Below are 14900 nucleotides of genomic sequence, written 5' to 3' on the forward strand. Positions count from 1 at the left end.
ATCACCTTGATATATCAAGCACTTGGGTGATTAGTAAATTGATGATTTCAATTACAGCAGCTCTCTAGCCTGGGACAGAAAAGTGTAGGAAGCCTAAAACTAATCACGTTCTGAAATTATTATTGGATGTAAAATCACCAGAACAGGGGAAAGGTGTAGCATCCTTTAACTCACTGCACCCCAAACGAATGTTATCAATGAAGCAGAGAACATTCAGTTTTAAAAAATAAATCTTAGTGATAGGAATACATGCAATTTCTTACCTTCATTTTGCTTATCTGTATCTGTTTTATTTTCTTCATTGAATGTTGACTATTTTGTGCTAATGGAAATGTTATTTTAAAAACAAAGAGATTGAAGGTAGCACAACGTGTATTAATATTAACCAGCTTTTTGTTACACTTGATCAAAAACAATACACTCTCTGGCTCATAAGCTTCCGTCAACAACTAACCTGCTCGGTATGGCCATGATTGAGGTTCTTTTTTACTGGACAACGCAAGTTGTACAACACTGATCTTGCTTCTCCGGCAGGGATGAATAGTTCATTTGCCTGACGATCTCGGCAAAAAGTTCATCCACCATTGATTTACTTTTTGCCGATGTTTCCATGAAAGGACAGCCCCATTCTTGAGCCAGAGCTCTGCCTTCGGAAGACATAACCTCTCTTTCTGGTTCCAGATCCACTTTGTTTCCTACTAGGATTAGTGGGACTTTTTCATATCTCTTCACTCTGACAATCTGATCTCTCATTGGCTTGATATCCTATTCAAATGATCACAAAAAGAAAAAAAGTCATGCAGTTTGCATAACCATAACAGAAGCTATTACAATATCACAAGATAATAACTCCTCGGGAAGTACAGAAAGTTTAATCCAAAATAAAACCATACACCTAAACCAAGAAAATGTTATTTTCTCCATTGAGGTAGGAACTAGATAATCTCCACAGACCTCAGCTGCTGGGTTTCTGTCTAGAATATAAAATGTAGGCTGCACACTAACTTTAGGATTCATTGAATCCCTTCTTTCCCCCAGTCTATGCAGATTTAAAAAGTTCCCAAATATGAGGAATCCATTTGTACAGAAGGATGTTTGGCTAGCTCCTTAATCCTCCCGGCTTGGCATCATTCCTGAAAACACCTGTTATCCCAGCACAGGACTGCAGCATCTATGCATTCCTAGCCATTTAGCAAGAGTGCTTGAGAGAAAGTGTTTCAGGTGGGAACAAAAACACTGGTGCCTAGAAGACCAATTCAAAACAGATTCATACACTTAAACATTTCCTTTTAAATGTACTGGTAGGCCTTTATTCCAGTAAAATCAGACACCTTAAAATACACGAGAAACGAATGTAACAGTGAGCAGCAGCTCCTGGGAGAGACAAACGTACTGAGGAGTCTGGGCGGGAAGAAAGTCATACTTTTATTTGCCTATGTTAGGTTTTACAGCTTGAATTTTCCTCCGACTGTCTCTAATTACAATTAACTAGGAAAGATAAGAGCCTCAGCAATTCTCAGGTAGCATCAATTTTTGGGGGGTTATTGATTTACGGCAATTTCATAGATTTAATACTAATTGTACACTTTTTAAAAATTTTTCATAACTTAAAAGGATTGACTTAAATGTTAAACACGTTTAATTTGAATAGTTACAGTGAATTGAGTATTCACATGCAAGACGAAGGAAAAACAGACAACTGAAAATTTATGAAAACAATTATTTCATGTTTGCAACAATTTCATTTGCTCACGTTATCAATTCCGTCTTCCAGGCTAAGCTTTTTTCCCTGTGTCCTTATGGAAACCCAAGTTCAAATTAGAAACCGAATGTATGACATTTAGGCTTGCAAGAGTTTAAGTCTCTGCTGAAATAATGACAGTTTTTCACTCCCTATTTATGCCTATAAGAGAAGTAGATATAATGGAAATCATATGAAAAACCCTCCAAAGGGCTTCCAGCCTCAAGAGAGTCAGCTAATAGAATAACAAATCTCTAGAGGATCCTTTAGAAAGAAAATGCCTGTCAAATAGCACCTTTGGTACTTTCTGGGGAAAAATGCTTTTATGATACTATTACTGCTTTGGAATTCAAGCCTACATAAAAAGTACTTTAGTTTGGTCACAATACTTATTATCTGTGAGGAAAAATATCCTGAAGTTGCTATATGTGGTTACTGGAAAACTTCACTATAGTACTGCAATTTAAATACTAAGAAAAGTGGAATTAGCACACTGTATTTGCTAGAGCACTTAACGTCTCTTAAGTAAGCAACATTAAGCACATACCTTTAAATGCAGAAAAAAAAATATCCATTTCCTAAATCAATGGAGGTCAATAGAATGGGTCAATATGAGGTTATTTATTTTCAAGGAATAAATAGCAACATTTACTGCATCTCTTAAAATAATGTTAAACTTTCAGTCGGTCTCCCAGTGAAGGACAGGGCAGATATTCGGAAGAAACTGGACCAGCCCCAGCTTGGCCACCCAGCCAGGGTTAGAAATTTGCACTTGTTCAGTGTTCCCAGATCCACATATTTTGTATAAATATAGTCCGTGTTATCAGAAACAACTCGATCAACTGCAGGAGGGTCACTGCAGATTTTTGTTGGTTATATTCTAGGTACCAGTCTTTTCAATTAGTAACTTTCCTTCACACCCGCAAACTAAAATGCCTAGAAGGCAGGTCTTCGGTTCTTCATCTTGCACCACCAAGATTTATGAATCTGGTTGAGAAACTTGGGTGAGAACAGAGGAAAAGGCGGGGAAGGCAGCCACAGAGGAGTTACAGATACCGGCTCCAAATAATTTTCCTTCCAAAGTGCCCTATTTACCTGAGACCGTCTGTTAAACGTTGTTGTGTTAAGTACGTTAATCAATACTTGTTGAATTGAACCAGCAATTTTGGAAGGTTCTACCCCAGGCTAAACACAAACAGCCCGACCTATTCCTTTCTCACTTTTCCTGCGACTCAGAAATAACTTTAGAATATTTGTTGACGGTTGTTACTTTAGACTCTCTATAGAAACAACCCGATACTTTTCCGTGCCAGAAGTAACCTCAAAAATGCGCCATGTCTAACTTTTCAGAAAGCAAAACATAGTCATTAACGCACTGCTCAAGCACACCAGAAGTAAATGTGGGATCACCACACCCCCTTGTAACAAATTACAAGACTCGGTTTGGTTACCTGGAAAGACTGTTGATTAACCAGGCTATAAACCAGGATGAAACCTTGGCCGTTTTTGATGTAGAGATCTCTCATGGAGGCAAACTGCTCAGTGCCCGCGGTGTCCAGAATTTCCAGCACGGAGGGGGAAGAGTCCACTTCGATCTCTTTGCGGTAGAAATCTTCAATGGTGGGGTCATATTTCTCAATGAAAGTCCCGGTGACAAACTGCACGGTGAGGGCAGATTTGCCAACCCCTCCGCTCCCTAACACCACTACCTTGTATTCCCTCATGAGTCTCACCTTCAGCAACTCCTACCAGAGGGAGGGAAAAGAACACCCCGCTAGCTGCGGCGGCTCGGGGAGGCGGAAGGTGGGCGGAAATCTGCGAACCGGGGAGGAGAGTGCGGAGAGGCAGAGGGCCCGACGGGGGAAGAAGAGGAAGTTAAAGGAGGGGGGGAGGGGAAAGAGCCAAGTGTCGGGTGGGTGGGGATGGGACGGTGATGCCCTTCCTATAGGAACTGCGGCCCAGGCAGGGGGCGTGGGGAGGACGGCGAGCCCGGAGGGGCGGGGTGGGGAGACGCGCCGCGCCCCCGAGGGAAGCGGTGGGGGCCGCGGATGGGGAGGCCCCCGCGGCCACGGGCGGCCCGGCACCCCTCCCCCGCCCTTCACACAAAGGGGCCCAGGGACCCCGCTTCCTGCTCGCGCCGCCGGGCCGGCCCGGGCCTGTGGGCTCGGCTCCACTCGCTGCCGCCCGGGCGGGTCTCTGGGCCGCGCGGCTCCCGCGGGCGTCGTCCGGCCTGTGGAGGGAGAGGGGGCGCGTTACCCGCCGCCCCCCCCCCCCACCCCCCGCCGCAGCTCCCGCCCCGACCCGGCCGCCTCCGCCAACGCCGCCGCTTACCCCGCAGTCCGCACCCGCCCGGCCGCCCCCCGGGAGGTTCCGTCACGCCGAGGCCATGGCCAGCGGCCGGCTCCTCCGTCTCACCGCCGCCCCAGCGCCGCTGCTCGCGGAGGGGAAAGGGGCGGGGGCCGTCCGGCGGCGGCGGCGGCGGCCACTCCAGGCGAAGCCACCTCTTTTTTTTCTCACCCACCCCCCCCCCCCCCAGCACACACCCGGAAGGGTTTCCCTGACACACTGGCTGAGGTGCCCCAGTTCCCCGAGACTGGCCGGGATCACTTCCGGTGGGGAAAGTCCCACCTCTCCGGGGCGAGCCGGGTGGCGCTGGGGCCGCGCCCTGCCGAGCGAGGCGGCCGGGGACGCTCCCGGGTCGGGGCCGCGGCCTCGGCATAGGGCCTCGCTGAGGAGCTCCGGCGGCCTCCCTCTCCCCGCCCGCTGCCGCCGCCGTCCCACCCCGAACCCGCTGCAGCCCCTGCGCGTCTCCGCGGCCTGAGGACTCGAGCGGCTGCTTGGCCGGAGCGGGAGGGCCGGCGATCATCTAGCCGCCGGGAGAGCGCCAAACATCCCTGGACTAGAAGTGACGAGGAAAATAAAGCAGCCAAGAAAGTTTATTCTCTTTGCTGGTATTTCTTCCACTTGACGCTTGTCTGAGAAACGCGTGCGAACTCCCTCTAGACTTCGCTATTGCACGGCTTTCGTCGGTGATGGCTTTTACTTAGCCGTGCCTGACAAATCATTAAACACACACGGTACTTTTATCATCCGGCAGATCTGCTCAACTGCACCAGCAAATGCCAGAGTCACCCCTTTCCTTCGTATCACAAGGCTCAAAAACAACAGGAGTAGAAATACACTTTATCTGACAGTAACTCAGCTTTGCCCCCCTATTTGATTCCAACCGCTACACAGCAGGAAAGGTAAGCAACGCTCAGGGAACAGTTGATTGGAAATGTTTCAGGCCGACTAACTGCTTTGAATCTTTTCTTACGTGCATGCACTGCAGTTTGCGTGGCTGGCTCTTCCACGCTGAAGTTTGTTTTAACGGTCATCCTTCACGGTCATTGAAACGCACAAGGGAAGGACTGGTGTTAGACACTAAGTTTCTATTTTTAGATAAAATTGTTACTTCTTTCCTATCTTTCCCTCTGCTGACTTTCTATTTGTAAACTTCGTGTCAGCTCCACAGAGCCCCGGGGCCAGAAGGCTAGGTTATATTTCAGGCACGTCACTCCCTCTTTGATTCAAGCATGCACCCAGAAACCTGAGATACTCGGTGGCCAGTCGAGTTAAATTGATTCCAAATTCCCTGACTTGCAAGCCCCCACCAGCCAGACCCTGTACAAAGAGATTTATGACCAAACCCGAACTGGCAGACATTAGAAAGCAGGCAAATCACGGTAGTGTGAAGTTCCCGCTGGGTCTTTCGCGGAGGATTCCCCAATGTCACTTACAGTAGCCAAAGGACAGTTTAGTTCAATTTCTCCTCGGCTCAGGGCTGCTGCAATCTGTCCAGCGAAGTCCCCAGCTCTGGCTCCAGCTGGCCCGAGTCCCGCCTGATATCTGAGGCACTGCCCTCTGCTGGAAGAGGCTGGTTTAGGAGGTAGGAGTCCCCTCATAGGTCACTGCTCCTTCCACACGTGCCGTTGCCCGATTTGGAGCTCTGCTGCCCATCTCCCTGTCTTGCTGTCTCCAGACTGTCTGGTGGGACCCACAGCCCTGCACCAGCCCTGATTGTAACTGAGTCTGCAAATTCCTCTTCTGACCCAGCAATCGCTGTTGAGCAACAGCAGCAAGCCTCTGCTCTGTTACTAAACTGTCACAATAGGGAACTCTTTGAGGTTGTCCCACCTGTTGGCAACTCTCATGGCTCTGATTGTGTTGGCCAAAGTGTTTTGGAGAGAGTTCTTTGTTTCTCCACACAGTGGAACATGCTCCTCCCTTCACTACAGAGTCCCACTGGGTCACTCTTATCAGCTACAGGGTCGACAAATGTCCCACTCAGTGTGAAGCTCCCTCTGAACTTTCTTGGGAAGGGGATTCATTACAGCAACACTTAGGAAAGCAAACAGTTGGAAGTAGCTTAAATGTCCTTCAGTAGACAATGCAAAAAGTAATTGTGTGTGTGTGTGTGTGTGTGTGTGTGTGTGTGTGTGTGTACATTCGCAAAATGGATACTATTCAGCTATTAAAAAGAAAATATTTGTAAGTGCTGATATGAAAAGATGGTCAGGATATGTGATAAGGCTGAAAGCAAGACACTGAGCAAATATACAATTGCTCGCACCTACGTAAAATATGTGGGAGTGTGTGTGATATATAGTTACATAGACATTAAAACCTAAAGGAAGTCATGAACTATCCATGTGAGGTATTCTAAAAGGACTTCCATTTCTCCATCGCATTTTAGCTTTTAAACAATGATCAGATGTTATTGGGGACAGGGGGAATAAATATAATTTTATAATATTTTTAAAGGAGAAAAAAAAAGTGATTGATCATTACTTCCCCAAAAAACTAAATCCTGACTATCTAGGGGTCAGTGGACAGGTCGGCCCAAGTTAAACTCCCTCCCGCTGCCTGTTCTTTCCTCCCCAAACATCTCTATACTTAGAAAAGTATTTTCACATACATTATCTCATTAGACTGCAGTTGTTCGCCAGTTTACTTTTATTAGGCAATGAGAGTATAAAAACCAATTCCAAGGGCACAATTGAGTGCCAAGGGCTCTGAACTGAACACACAGGCAGTGAAACCGCAGCTTGCCCACCTCCTTCGCTGGGACACCTCAAGCAAGTGATTTCACCTGCCCAAGGGTCTAACTCCTCATCTGTAAAATGGTGCTAACCATTCAATGTGAGAATACAGTGAAGCAGTGTAGGTAAAATACTTAGCTCAGTTCATTGCTCGTGAGGAACACTGAATGAATGCTAGCTGTTTGGTTTTATTTAAAAGATTTAATAAAGTGTTATTTTTTTAAGGCAATGAACATAAAGAGGAAAACAAAACTTTGAAAGCCCAAGTATCTCCCAGTGGCACAAAAATAATAAGCGAGTTACTCTTTCCAAAGATATTTGTCGTTAAAAGCTTTTTGAGTTTCAGGGGAAAATGTTATTTAGATGCTGGTATATCTGTCAATCCATCTACTATATGTATTTTTAAAACATATTATAAAAGTAATCTTAGTATACACACCGTTCCCCACCTTGCTTGTTTTCCCTTGCCGTATCTCGGTAATTGAAAGAATTGCAACAAAACGGTATTGCATTGAAAATTCTCTGGTGAGGGGCGCCTGGGTGGCGCAGTCGGTTAAGCGTCCGACTTCAGCCAGGTCACGATCTCGCGGTCCGTGAGTTCGAGCCCCGCGTCAGGCTCTGGGCTGATGGCTCGGAGCCTGGAGCCTGTTTCCGATTCTGTGTCTCCCTCTCTCTCTGCCCCTCCCCCGTTCATGCTCTGTCTCTCTCTGTCCCAAAAATAAATAAAAAAAAAAAAAGTTGAAAAAAAAAAAAAAAGAAAATTCTCTGGTGAATATTGCTAAATTGTCCTTCAGAAAGATCATACCAATTTACATTCCTACCAGCACAGTATGACCGTATGTGGTTTTTTATAACCTCACCCTAGGTATTACTAATTTTATAGCTGTTACTTGCTTCAGGGTATGCTCAGGACTAAGAAATGTAGGGTAGTATCATAGAAGGAATTCGGGCTTCAGAGTCAAATCTTCCTAACGTCGTTTGCCAGCTAGATCTTCATTCCCTCATTTGTAAAGTTGGGCATAATAGCAGTATCTAAGCTCATAAGGCTCCTTTGAAGAATAAATGAGACGATGCAGTCAAAGCACTTAGTCTTCTAAACACTAACTGCTTAATACATGTAAACTGCTCAGATAATAACTTTCCACTCCCAAGGTTCAAGGATGGGGGAGGGCAATTTCTCCAGAGAGTATGCCCTCGAGATTTAGAACTTTTGCTTTAATTCCGTATCAGCCTCCACTCCAAAGTAACTATTGCTCGGGGAAGCATCTGTAAGAACACAGCTGATTTTTAGCGTTGTGAAGAAATCATAGGGTATAAACTGTATGCAGAACATGTAAGTTGCAGGTACACAATCCTGTTTTATGCAATTAGCTTGGCACAAGTTTAAAGTGTGAACGTTTGCTTCGGGCACCGATTGTTCACTTCTGTTATCCCTCCCTTTCCAGTTTATACCTCTTTCGGTTGCAACCCCTGCAGCCATGAACTGTTCTGGATCGTTTTCCCTCACTTCCACCCTCCCAGTGAGCCCTTTCACCTTCCAGATCCTGGGAAGAAACCCAAGCCCCGTTCTATTCGTGTCCCAGACGCTTCCCTCTCTTTGGCTTGAAGTTGACTTTGGATTAGCAGAACCCGTGTCAGTAGTGTCCTACTTCGGCAGGGCATCACCTCTTCTTACTTCAGTGCTTTAGGGAGGCCCCTTGATACATATTGTTCTGGGTTCTTCCCAGCTCCTTCTAGCCTCTGAGATTCCAGTCTTCCTTTTCAAATCCTGCGTCCAGCTACACCAGCTGCTGGTTCTGCATATCAGTCTCCCCAGGTACACAGAACCAATTTTATAACTTTATTATCTCTTTCTCATTATAAAAAAAGTTCTTTGCAAAAAAACTCTTTTCTAAAAAGGTGAAATACCACTACCCAAAGAAAATCACCATAAAATTTTAATTCCTTTCACAGTATTTTTCCCTGAGAGTGAAAACATATTTTTTAAACTAAGAATGTGGTCGTGTAATTTTGCACGCTGCATCTTCCACTGACTGAAACTTCACGTCGGCATAAAGAATTAAAAATACTCACGTACCCCTCAAAGTCTGGGTATGCCTTCTTGCCCATAGTGTCACCTCTCCTACAACCCCAACTACGATTTAATCACATCCCAACTTTGCCCACCTGGAATACTTCACCCAACCAATGGGATTTCATGGGAAGGGCTACTTATCAGAAGTCACTTCTCCAGCCTGGCCAGGAAAACACTCCTATAGAGGCACAAAACTCTTCTTTTCCTGATGTGACAGCTGAGAAAGTTCTCTCTCTAGGAACTCAGGGGCCTGCTAAATAAGAGTGTAACACACTGATCTGAACTCCTTAATCCTTCTCCCTCTCTATTCCATCTTTCCTTTCAAATATAGTAGTGAGGAAAGTATTTTGTAATCCGTTAAGAACTAAATACATTTAAGGACTTAGTATTAATAATAAACATAATCTTTTTTGTTGTTTATATATGCATGTTTATTGGCAATTTAAATCCGATGTATAAATATACTCGCAACTTACAGACACTTGAAGGTAACCTGGAGGATTGTAAAATACAGAAGGTGGGGCCCCACCCCCCAGTTTCTGATGCTGGGGTAGGGCAGATAATTTGCATTTCTAAGTTCCCCAATGCTGCTACTGCCGGTCCAGGGACCCCACCTTAAGCACTGCTGTTGTAAAAAAAGTGGTGGGACTTTATACTTGGGCCTTCCCTCCTCAATATTCAACGGTTTACCTATTCATTCATTCATTCATTCAGTCAGTCATTCGATACACATTGATTACATTCCTACTCTGTGGCAAGCACTTTGCCAGATAATGGGAATAAAAAGATGGATAAGACACAGTGTCCTAAGGAGTTCGTGGCCTTTTGAAGAACACATACAATGAAATCAATAGTTACTACAATGTGACAAGTGTCATGATACAGATATGGCCAGGGTGCTCTGGGAGACTCAGGAAGGGCATTAGGGAAGGTTGTTTTTTTGTTTTTTTGTTTTTTCAGGAGGTGATTGGGCTGTAGGTGAGGAGGTCAGAAGGGTGGGGGGGGGGCGGGGGGCAGTAGATCCAGATAAAGCAAAGCCTTATGTAGTAACCTGAGGGGTGTGACCTTTCCCCTGAAGGCTGTTGGAAGTCGTGGAAGGTGATTTTACAAAGGTCAGGGAGTACTACACTGAGCGAAAGTAGGGGATTCGGCACCCAGGCCCAGGTTCAAATATTGGTCGTGATGCTTATATGACCCAGGGAGAGTTACTTAACCTTCTCTGAGCCTCCCTTTTGGCATGTGTAAAGGGGAAAATAATGTCTGCCTCATTTAGGTGTTGCAAAGACTAAGAAAAAGTACCTAAATGCCTGGCATATGGTAAGTGTTTAATAAACGGTGATTATGGTCAGGTTAGAACTTTAGAAAGCTAAAGACAGGGAAGACGTACTTCTCAGATTATTGCAATTCATTCGAAACTACCAGGCTACTTCAAATATGAAGGCCGTATTTGATGTTGGGGCAAGTTGGATGATTTCATGGTATAATGATAGGGATTTATGGATGACAGACTCTATGACAGGCATTGTGATTTACACCACATCATTTTATTTAATTCTTGCAATAGCCTCAAGAGTTAAGTGCTATCATTATCATTCCCAATTTTATAATGAAGGGAGTAAGGCTCAGAGAAGTTAGGTAACTTCTACAAAGTTGCATAGCTTATTGGTGGTAGAGCTAGAATTCAAACTCAGGCCAGTCTGTCCCCAGAGCCTACAATATATTCACCACCTTGTTTCACAGCAATAAGTTCTGTTTCCCTGGAGTATAAAGTAGCGAATGGGTGGTAAGACAATGTTAAAGAATTCGGGCTTTATTCTCCTGTTTCTCTGACCTTGAGCAAGGCTGGTTGTTCCTACTGATTCCATGTCTTCTCTGAGAACATGCTTGCACGACCTGCCAGGGGACCACCTGACCTTGGGTCTGTGGCACCTGCTGCTGATGCTGAGGTTGCCGCAATTACCTTCCCAAATGCCTTGGAGCGTTTACAACAGGGAGCCTCTTTCTCTTCCAGGGGGACCATATTTAACTCCATGGGAGGAGGCGAGGGGTAAGCTTAATTATTTTTAATGCTATTATTACAAATAGCAGTTATTATTTATCGGGCACTCGCTAGGTGTCAAGAATCTGGTGGAACACTTCAATCCTCACAGCAAGTACTATTGTCATCATCCCTCGTTTAGAGGTGAGGAAACTAGGTGCAGGGAAGTTAAGTAACTTACATAAGCTCGCACAGCTGGTGGACGCAGAAGATTCAAGCGGAGAACTGGTACATTTATTTTAACAAACCTTATACTTTTCATGTCTTACTTTGCCCTTGTAACTACACCATTTACAAATACAAATGTAATCCTCTCAAATGCTTCTACCACCTACACGATTTATTACCACACAATAGTTCAAACCCTGGTTGTAATGATATGTATGCAAATATGCCAGTTTTCTCAAAATTACCGCATGCCATAGGAAGTCATTCTGTGGCCATTATCAGAGAGACAAGAGATGACAAGTGTCGGAGGGGATATGGAGAGAACAGAACCCTCGTGCACTGTCTGCAGGAATGCAAATTGGTGCAGCCACTATGGAACACAGTGTGGAGGTTCCTCAAGAACTTTAAAATAGAATTAGCAATTGATCCAGCAATCCCACTTCTGGGTTTATCTACAAAGGAAATTGAAGCTAAATAAGTCAGTCAGAGAAAGACAGATATCATATGATTTCACTCATATGTGGAATTTAAGAAACACGACAGATGAACACAGGGGAAGGGAAGGAAAAATAAGATGAAAATAGACAGGGAGGGAGACCATAAGAGACTCTTAAATACAGAGAACAGACTGAGGGTTGCTGGAGGGGAGGTGGGTGGGGGGATGGGGTAAATGCGTGATGGACGTTAAGGAGGGCACTTGTTGGGATGAGCAGTAGGTGTTGTATGTAAGTGATGAATCACTGGTTTCTACTTCTGAAGCCGAGACTACACTGTATGTTAACTAACTTGAATTTAAATAAATAAAAAAAGACATTAAATCACTCTCTTGAAGACATATCTGCATCCCCGTGTTCACTGCAACATTATTTACAACAGCTGAGACATGGAAATATATATAAAATATTATTCAGCCTTTAAAAAAAAGGAAATAGTGCCATTTGTGACAACATGGATGAAACCAGAGGACATTATGCTAAGTGAAATGAGTCAGACAAAGACCAATATGCTACGGTCTCGCTTATACGTGGAATCTGAAAGAACAAGAAGAACCCAAACTCATAGAAACAGTAGGTTAGTGGTTGGCAGGGGCAGGTCGTTGAGGGAAATGGGTAAAGATAGTCAAAGGGTACAAATTTCCAGTTAGAAGATAAATAAGTTCTGGGGATGGTGACTACAGCTAACAATACCGTATTGTATCTTTGAAAGTTATTAAGAGAGTAGGTCGTAAAAATCTTCACCACACGCACACACACACACACACCCCTACACGTGTGTGCACACATACAAATAAGGGAACTATGCGAGGTGAAGGACGTATTAACTAACCATATTGTGGTAATCATTTCACAAAGTACACACATATGAAATCATCGCGTTGTACACTTTAAACTTACACGATGTTATAGGTCAATTATGTCTCACTAAAGCTAGGAAAAAAGTCATTCTTCCCCTCCTCCACTTACTATTTTATTCTTCTTGAGAAATGGCAATTTATGATAATTACATTGCAGGCTAAATTTCAGCTATATAGTGTAAACCCTTAATCTGAAATTGAAGATTCTTTAAAAGTTGCCAAGTATGGGGGCACGTCGGTGGTTCAGTTGGTTGAGCGTTGGACTCTTAATTTAGGCTCAGGTGGTGATCCTAGGGTCTTGGGATCGAGGCCCACCCCAGCATGGAGCCTGCTTAAGATTCTCTCTTTCTCTCTGCACCTCTCCCCTGCGCAGTCTCTCTCTCTCTTTCTGACAATAAAATACATCTTTAAAAAAGTTGCAAATTATGGTTATGAGACCATTATAGACTCCAGTCCCATTTGACTCCCCTTACCAGGAGAATTTGTGCAAGTGCTTCACAACTAACAGAAAGTGATATTCTGACCTACTTGGGCCTCCAAGTGCTCTCAGGAATCCCCCCAGCAGGTAACCAAAATTGAGGCTTAGAAAGAAATTGCCTGAAAATTGAATTCTCAGTAATTTAGAAGGGCTGGTGCCTGAATGCTTGAAACGGCTGATCTATAAGTTTGAGAAATACTGGGGAGCCTGGCTGGCTCAGTTGGTGGAGCCTGTGACTCTTGATCTTGGGGTCAAGAGTTCAAGCCCCACCCACCGTGTAGAGATTACTTAAAAATCAAATCTTTAAAAATGTGAGAAACAATGTGAAAAATTAATTTAAAGATAGATACTGTTTGCTAAAATAGCTCATTGTTATTGTCTGTTTCGAATCGGTGGCGATGCATTAAACCTTGTTAATTTTTTTTCTTATCTGGAGCAGCTAGCTGAATATGCTGAGTTCTGGCACTAGGTGGCAGCAAAAGATTAAACTAGAAACGTCCCCCTTTTGTTTTCTCTTTATTTTCGAAATTTTGATAACAATAACAATAAAATCCATTTCCTGGATTTAAACAAAGAAGGCACAACACACATCCTTGTTGCTGTGACAGCGTCACTGAGTGAGAGGCTGGGTTGCTGCTGCTAAGTGGGCCCCTTAGAGAAACCACCAAGATTTGAGGAATTATAGGTCTTAGTTTGACCTCCAGCTTTTAATGGTCTGGACTCCGTTTTGTGTCACCTGGAAAGTTGAGGGATTAGAAGTTTGAAGGTGAGGGTACAGGGGTGAACCCACTCCTGTGAACCAGTTACTAAAAGTCTGGATAATAAATCATTTTAAAAAGAGAAATCTAATTTTCCTTTTTAAAAAATGTGTGTTTGTTTTTGAGAGCTAGAGAGAGAGAGAATGAGAGAAAGAGAGACAGAGAGAGAGGGAGACAGAGGATCCGAAGCAGGCTCCACACTGACAGTGGAGAGCTTCATGCGTGCTGGAGCTCACAAATCTGTGAGATCATGACGTCAACCGAAGTTGGATGCTTAACTGACTGAGCCATCCAGGCGCCCCAAGAAATCTAATTTTCAAGCTGATGACAGCACTTGGGCTAATTAATTCAGTGAATGCTCTTCCCATGTGGACAAGATGAACAAATTTAACCCAGACGATCATTTTGAGAGCCAAGGGAGTTGGCTGATGGTAAGGGCATCTCAAACTTACTATGTCTGATATTCAGCATATGTGTGTGTGTGTGTGTGTGTGTGTGTGTGTGTGTGTTAAAGCAATCTCTACACCCAAGTGGGGCTCAAACTCATAACCTGGATATCGAGTCGCATGCTCTACTGACTGAGCCAGCCAGGTGCCCCTCCTTGTTTTTTCTTTTGATCTCCAGAACTTCCCCCTCTTGTGTTTCCTATCACAGTCAATGGTACCACCATCACCAGTTATTAAAAATAGGACTTTGGGGGGCGCCTGGGTGGCGCAGTCGGTTAAGCGTCCGACTTCAGCCAGGTCACGATCTCGCGGTCCGTGAGTTCGAGCCACGCGTCGCGTCGGGCTCTGGGCTGATGGCTCAGAGCCTGGAGCCTGTTTCGGATTCTGTGTCTCCCTCTCTCTCTGCCCCTCCCCCGTTCATGCTCTGTCTCTCTCTGTCCCAAAAATAAAGAAAAAAAAAATAAAATAAAAAAATAAATAAAAAAAAATAAAAATAGGACTTTGGGTATCATCCTATATATACACATACATATACATATATGATGAGGTAAGGGTCTGATTTCATTCTTTTGCATGTGGCTAACTAGTTGTTCTAGCACCATATGTTGAAAAGACTAAAAACGTGATTCTAATGGCCTGTTTGCTAGAAATGGTATGACATAGTCCATACTCCAATGGTTCCAAAGTATAGTTTCCAGAGAGGTAGCATTGGTATCACCTGCAAACTTGTTAGAAATGTAGTCTCAGATCTCATCAAAGACC

The 14900-nt window shown here is 44.3% G+C and overlaps 1 protein-coding gene across 2 annotated transcripts; it reads right to left on the reverse strand.

Annotated features, from left to right (window-relative positions):
• Positions 1–454: 454 nt before the first annotated feature.
• RAP2C (RAP2C, member of RAS oncogene family) lies at positions 455–5603 on the reverse strand. 2 transcript variants are annotated; one of them, XM_042974159.1, is made up of 3 exons: positions 5521–5603; positions 3193–3971; positions 455–765 (listed from the first exon to the last, which is right to left on the reverse strand). In XM_042974159.1, the coding sequence occupies exons 2-3, from the start codon at positions 3463–3465 to the stop codon at positions 487–489; spliced, it is 552 nt and encodes a 183-aa protein (XP_042830093.1). In that variant the 5' UTR covers positions 3466–3971; positions 5521–5603; the 3' UTR covers positions 455–486. The 2 variants fall into 2 exon arrangements, with proteins under 2 accessions (XP_042830093.1, XP_042830092.1); XM_042974158.1 differs by lacking the exon at positions 5521–5603 and adding an exon at positions 4073–4217.
• Between the last annotated feature and the right edge of the window lie 9297 nt (positions 5604–14900).

The sequence above is a fragment of the Panthera tigris genome, chromosome X, assembly GCF_018350195.1.
Source record: "Panthera tigris isolate Pti1 chromosome X, P.tigris_Pti1_mat1.1, whole genome shotgun sequence".
In the NCBI taxonomy this organism is placed as follows: Eukaryota; Metazoa; Chordata; class Mammalia; order Carnivora; family Felidae; genus Panthera; species Panthera tigris.

Excerpts from the sequence above, each read along its gene's own strand:
- RAP2C (XM_042974159.1), bottom strand. The coding sequence starts at position 3,465 with ATGAGGGAATACAAGGTAGTGGTGTTAGGGAGCGGAGGGGTTGGCAAA. Across the intron at positions 766-3,192 it reads TTAATCAACAGTCTTTCCAG|GATATCAAGCCAATGAGAGA; the intron begins GTAACCAAACCG and ends TCATTTGAATAG.